Source organism: Chelmon rostratus, chromosome 10, assembly GCF_017976325.1.
Source record: "Chelmon rostratus isolate fCheRos1 chromosome 10, fCheRos1.pri, whole genome shotgun sequence".
Lineage (NCBI taxonomy): Eukaryota > Metazoa > Chordata > Actinopteri > Chaetodontiformes > Chaetodontidae > Chelmon > Chelmon rostratus.
In genome coordinates, this window is record NC_055667.1 from 25,895,421 (window position 1) to 25,902,500 (window position 7,080).

The 7,080-nt window shown below is 43.3% G+C and overlaps 1 protein-coding gene across 1 annotated transcript in view; it reads right to left on the bottom strand.

The window, feature by feature from the left end:
- Window positions 1-4,831: 4,831 nt before the first annotated feature.
- kcnd1 (potassium voltage-gated channel, Shal-related subfamily, member 1) overlaps window positions 4,832-7,080 on the bottom strand; it is a 48,163-nt gene continuing 45,914 nt past the window's right edge. Inside the window, exons 6-8 of the mRNA XM_041946317.1 lie at window positions 6,220-6,315; window positions 5,682-5,932; window positions 4,832-5,039 (exon numbers count right to left, since the gene is read on the bottom strand). Of these exons, the coding sequence (XP_041802251.1) occupies window positions 4,832-5,039; window positions 5,682-5,932; window positions 6,220-6,315 (555 nt within the window). The remainder of the gene's footprint in view (window positions 5,040-5,681; window positions 5,933-6,219; window positions 6,316-7,080) is intronic.

Sequence of the window (7,080 nt, forward strand, 5' to 3'; positions counted from 1 at the left end):
AATATAATTAAATTAAATTAAAGTTTATCAAAGAGTTTAGTGTTAAGTTGCTCTTTAAATCTGCCTCTGAGGTCGTAGCAAACAGGCTACAACCGGCCAGAACGAGAGATGAGAAGTTTCACAATGTTTCTTTCACTTTTGTCCTGTTATGTCAAAAATAACATTTTAAACCTGGAGTGATCAATACTCTGAATTATGATTGATATTATCTTAGCATCATTATCATGTGTGCTATTCACATTGACTTCCATTTGAGAATCCCTGCCCCTAAATTTATACACAAAAACTCATAACGTGAAAGTAAACAGCTTCATCCCCCCAAAAACCTTGTTAATCACATGATGCAAAGATAATCAATTATAATTTTGATTATAGCTCAGTAATATCAATCAATTAGTAAAAGTTCATCACTTTACAATGCTGCAGTTAAGAAATGGGAAGATACAATTTTGGCCTTCAGAAACTTGTTTTGTCGACAGTTCATAAAACTCATCAATACAAAGAACATCAGATCAATAAAACGTGAGAATGATCATCTGTTGCGGTTCTGACTCAGGAGCTATTTTCTCCAAACATTGGTCAGACGTTTCCTGTTTGTCACAGCGACATCAGAGCATCATTAGAAAGAGCATCAGCAGCAGATCCCAGTAAAGTGCAGTAAACCACAGCTCCCAGCCGTTCGACGAGCAGCCTCAGCACCACCAGACCTCAACAAACGTCCACAGCTCAGCATCACTTTGCTCCTCACAGGATGGATTCTTTCAAATCCTCCACACTTTCAAACAAACCAGACTCTGCAAAATGTTGAACAAATTCAAATTAAAGTGCTGGTTCAGAGGAAACAATACATGCTGTTAAAACTGTTTGTATGGAAGGCCAACAGGGACAAAATGCATTAACTGGGCAATTTAGTTCAAACCTGTTTTAATAGTTTGAAATTTTAATATGTAATGAGAGGAATGCATTCAATAATTTTAGGGCATAAATTGATCATTTAAGGTCGGGGATAGCTTGTGTTAGAACATTAAATAACTTTCTGTCAAAGCTACAAATATAAAGAGTACTAACAACTGAACTACCTAATGAAATAATCCCAACTCAAGGTCCACTTACTAATTCGTCTGTAGTTTTCAACCACGTCTGAGCACACTCCATTCACTGATCAAGACTCTGAGAGATGGTTGAAAGCCCCAGAAAAAGATAAATCTGTAATATGTAGATATTTAAAGAAATCCATTATGCATCTTTATAGTACAAATTAAAATTTTATGGTACTAATTAATTTCTAGTATTTGTAGCTAAAAAAAAATCATGAAATCTGGACCCTGAGTTGTTGCAGTAATTTAAATCATGCAGATTGTGGAGTGGAGGCCGGCTGGGAGCCACAGCTACAAAACGAAGTGAAAATATTAAGACAGCAGACGGATTTCAGAAAATTAAACAGTAAGAGAAAAAGCTCCATCCAGTGAACAGACAGTCTGTTCAGTCTCCTCTCTCAGCCGTCTCGCTTTAAACTGCAGGAGAAAACAGATAAAATACCTATAACGGTATCCATGCATATTTGTGACTGCTCATCATACAAACACACACACACATTCATACAAACACCCGCCCATTCGCACACACACACACACTCACACTTTGCATTCTGGCGAGGAACATGCCTGAATGATTTTTATTTTTGAACTCAATTCATTGATATAATCATTTTATTTCTTCTCGGTAATCTAACGTACACTTCTTGGTGGTGCAAACACTCGTCTTGAAAAGTTTCGGGATGGGGGAGGATGAGGAAAACAAACCGATGACTGGGAGGAGAGAAAAAAAGAGGAGTCGTCATGCAAAAGAACGGACGATGAGATTTTTCCCCCATTGTGTTGTTTTTTTTTTCTAGCGTTTTTTCTCTGATATGGTTGAGAAGTTCCTATGATCAGTAGTGCTACTTCTACTGTACGAGGCTCATGCACGGAGGAACGCCAGTCAGAAACCCGACGACCTTCAGCTCCATCTTTTTTTCTTTTTTCTTTTTTTGGTTCGAGGGTTTGATTGGAAGATGCAGGTGAAAGTTTATGATACAAAATATGTTACAGTATGTACGTCTTGTCTCCTGTCTGTGTGTCACTCACTCACACTTGCTTCTGATAGGTCGAGGAAACGCTTCGCCAAAAACACTCACGGCTGAAGTCACGCGTGGCCGATGGTGCGCACTCTTCAACGGGACGTGCGGTTTTAATCTACATGTGGGTGGTGTCTCTTTACAGGCCTGAACATGCACGAGGCTCCACCTCCAAACCGCTGACGCCACATGTTCTGATCATCTGAGCCACTTCCTGTCCAATATTAAATAGAAACATCTGTATAGAAAAGCAGAGCCTTGTCCCCTCTCAGCTCAGGTTCCCTGGTTTCTGCTGTTTCCTCATGTTTCTGGGAACCTAAAGAACAACAGCAGCATTGTCTTCATTGGAGAATCTGGGTCGAAGCAGAAAAAAACACTGTGAACCTATGAAATAATTACATTTTTCACCACCGTGGGTCAAGAAATATGACTGATCAATAATCAAATATGTTTTTTTTGTTGAAAATATGGTCAAATGGTAAAAAAACCCTAAATTTTCAGCTAGTTCTTTATGTAGTTTGAATAAACCTAAACTTGAACTAAACATAAAGTAAAATCGAGAAGTTTGCAGCTGTATTGTGGAGATCTGCAGGTGGATCACAGCTGACTCAGCACAGCAAACGTTTCCTGTGCATCCGCATGAAATCAGTGGTGCTTGATGGTTGTAGACCACTCACAGGGCCAGCTGGTGAACTACTGTAGCTAGCGAGCTAACCGCTAACATGTCAGCCAGTCGGGCATGCCAGCACTAGCTAGTGGAACAGAGGCTAACCTGCGAGAGGACTTGGCTTCAGCTTCCTACTGTGGGTGTAGTTGTGGAGTTGATTGAGGCTTCGCTGCCTGATTCTTCCCACGGTTGATGTGAGTGGTGGAGGTCAGAGAATTCAGCAGCCGACGTGTGTTGTTTGTGTTGGTTCTCATTTGTGACAGCTCAGCTATCAGATTAATAATTATCTTTTAATATATTGTACGTAGATCTTTTTTCATATCAGGAGGTCATCAAAGGTCATGTGGACCATTACCGCCTTAGCGGACGTGGTGAAAACAAGCTTTTTTTCCCAGAGTGCACGTCATCGGGACAAATGTGACTTTAACGCCAAAGAGCTTTTGGCGTCGCATTTCCTTTTCCCGTTTAAATCTATTGCAGAATACTTGTTGTGTTCTCTCTCTTACTGAAAAGATCACACAACAAATGAATTTCTTAGTTGCTTTACATTATGTTCCCTGCAATAATTACTGTAGTTTTATAACACACACATTATTGTTGTTATTATTATTATTATTATTATTATTCTCTTCATTTGTTGATGCTATTTTCCTGCTTGTTGTAATGTTGCATATTTTGAAAAGTAAAAGGCTTTCGTTGCTAGTCTGGGCATCAGTGTCACACTGACAAACACTTCTGAGCTACAGCCAGACCAGAGCAGACCAGTCCATATCGTACCTCAGTCATCCAGTCCAGAATCCCACATTTAACCCTTTCCTCTCCACAGTCCCATTTAGAAAAGCAGGTAAGTCCAGCGCTGCTCAGACCAGCTAGTTTTGTCCCAGTTCAGCATCTTGAAGTTAAGATGAGCTCAGTGTAGCTGTGTCAGCAGTATCCAGGCTCAGCATGAATCGGTTAAACCCAGCTGAGTTCAGTTCATGCATGAGATTCAAGTGTTTCAGCAGCGTCTGGATCGTCGCTCCAAGATTTCCATCTTCTTTCATCGCTTGCTGGAGAGTTGTCGCTCATGACTTCATTTCTTCCCTTAAAATGTGACCTGAAGTGGCTTTGAGCCAGTAAAGAGATCATCCACACATATCCCTAAATCCATAACAACTAAAAGTCATCATTCAGCCTCTTTGGACATCTTGACCCACTGTTTAACAAACAACCTTTACGTTTCAAGCGAAAGATGTTCAGCGCTCCACCCATCTGATCCAGTCCATCGCTGTAAAGAAAAGACAGAATTCGGGTGGTTGTCAACACAAGAGCGTCACATCTCTTTCCAATCACAGATGAGTTTTTGATGCTGGAGCAGCTGAGTCTTTATGTTCCTTCAACGGTCGGCAGTCCCTCAGATTTATTGCCAAGACCAACACGTTAACTTGTCTTTCAAAATAAGACCACTGGGTCCATTCACACCAGGTTTACACTGAAAAATAAGATGCGAGTCCTCCACAGCCATTCTGAACCCCTCCTCTCTAAAGCATTGTGTTTAGACCCATCACAACAAACCCGTCGGTTGGTTTGGAACAGGCTGAATGTCATTCTCTGGGAGACTTGGCATCTTTTCCATTGTCGGTCCAGGATGAACCATCCTGGGGTTTGTGCAGTTGGCTCCAAAAGGTCAAAACTGTGCAGGGAGGCAAGTACGTGTTGGGGTCTAAAAAGCACGAAGGGTTGATTCTTCAGACTTAGGAAAGTCTTCAGGAGGTTATTGTTCTGTTTCAGGGTCCCTGCCTTTGATTTTTGATTGATTTCCCAGCTCCAGAAGCCTTTTTGTCTCTATGTGGGTTCATTCCACGTAATCCACAACACGGCGACAGGAAGTAAAAGAAACCAGCAGTACTCAAAGTATTCGTCTGCGTAATCTTTGCCCCCACAGTCTCAACTAGCAGTGCCCTGGGTTCAGGATCAGAGATTCAAAGGTAGTTCAAAGTTCTTGGGGAGGTTGACTGGTGGGGTGGCGGAGTGGGTGTAGAGGGGGAAGTCACAGGCTCGGTCGGAGGTTATAATGAGGAGATTTTGACGGTGTCCTGGGTGTAAGCGGTGGCCCGGGTATTGCGCAGGATGCCGGGGATGGGGGCGGGTGATGGGGGGAGGCTCTCGTCGGGGGTGTTGGCGGGCGGCGTGGGGATGCTGATAATGGCGGCGGTGAAATCTTGCTCCCCGCAGTTGAGCTTCAGGTCACCCGTCTGGGCGTTCAGACTGGAACGACTGAGGAGAAGCAAAAACACAACCGATAAAGACTAAAAGAGGAAGTGAACGTCAACGGCGCTGCAGCACAGAGGACTGACTTTTCAGAAAAGGATAACACTGTTTTTGGACAACAGTGTTTCTGTCTTAACACGCATTAACTAACAGAAACACATTACTGAACACATGTTGGATGCAATCAGTGCAGCACGATAACCAAAGATGTGAACGAGCACAAACAGAAGCATTCATGCCAACCGAGGAGGAGCACACCAGGCCAACCAATCAACATCAAGGGATCACTGAGATCAGCTGATTAATTGATTCCAGCCTGGTGTGCTCCTCCTTGGTTGGATTGAAAACCTGCAGCCACATGACTCTTTATGGAATCAGTCAAGAATCAAGATAAGATAAGATAAGATATACTTCATTAAACCCAGCTGGGGAAATGTCTGACCAGCCCTCGACCAAACTCTGTAAACATTTCTGAGTGTTTAAAAGAACAAAATGAGTCTGGTGTTCATCAGGGCTCTGTGTTTGTTCCCCTTCTCTTCATACTGATGTATTCTGGTTTATCTTTGTGTCTCTGTGCCGCTGTGATTGTGTGATTGTGTGAGTTGTGTACAACTTTATCAGTCTGTCATAATTATTATCTGTGTTTACGTTTGAGGTGGTATGGAGGTGGTCTTGATGTGCAGGGTGTCCAGCTCCTGGACGCTCCCCCGGCTGACGGACACCGTGGAGTTAGCCAGTCTCATGGCGGCTCTCCTCCTGGCCCGGCGGGGGCAGCAGCCGGTGGAGTTGTTCTGCGCCCCCTGCTGGCTGGACAGGGAGGTGCTGCGGCTGGTCCTGTAGCCCACCGACTCCGTCATACACAGCTCGCTGTAGGTGATCTCGTTAGTGAACTCGTGGTTCTGTGAGGAGAGAAGTCAGATAGATCCTGAGGAGATGATAAAAACCTGAACCTGAACCATGTTGGCTAAGAAACTGACATCAAGGTAACAGAAGATTTAAAGGTTTTGCTGATACTAAAAGGAACCGTTGGTGAGATGATTAACTTTCAATCTTTACAATAAATCAAGTGAAAGTCTGAGTTTATTTAGAAATGCTGAAGGTTTTTTTTTTTTTTTAACTCCACTGGCGTGTAAACCTGTACAATCAGATGGAAATGTGAACATGCGTCTGCAGTTTGAATCCTCACCGTCGTCTTCTCCAGGCAGTGCAGCAGGTGGTTGTGTTGATGCTCGAACGCTGATCTGTTCTTCACACACAGAGCCGTGTTGTCGCTGTCGTGGTCCTGGAAAACCCAGCAAATCATTTCAGACCGAGAATCCTTCAAAAACCAAGTTATTTTTTCTGATTTCACTGCATCAGATGTTTTTTTTCACCGGGATGTCGGTTGCAGTTCTACTGAAGCCTCATTTGAACATCAGCTTTGGAAAACACTTCTGCTCTAAACGAGGTCGATGGACTTTGTTCGTCACCACTTGCACTGTGGGCGCGTTAAACAGCAGCTGTCACTGATCAGAGTGTCGTGAAACGTCTCGATGGCGTCCTCCTCCCAGAGGCTGAGGCCTCTGAGTGACTGGCGCCACCTTCAGGACAAACTTTAATAACACTTGATCAGGTCGACAGAGCAGAACTGCAGCTGTGAACCCCCCCACATTAAAACATCACCGCAGCTTTCACTCTGCATCTAGTTTTTAGAAGAATTAACTGAAGGTCAGTCAACATTTAATAATCTTCATATCTCTGGTTTTAATCTGATCCCCTCCATCTTTTTCTTCATCACCCAGCTACTCTCCCATCTCTTCCTTCTACCCTGCTTCCTCTCCTCTTCCTCCCCTTTATCTTTCAGTCTCTCAGTGTCAGTAAAAAAGTCTGCTTTTTCATCTTTTCCTCATATTACACAAACACAAAGACGACTCCTCCTCCTCCTCTCCCGCTGTACCCTCTTCATTTCTCTCCACTCCTCATCCTCCTCTTCACCCTCATTATGCACTCTTTAAATCCAGAGGGATTAAGACTGAACAATATCTGTGTGTGTGTGATCACTCTCTAC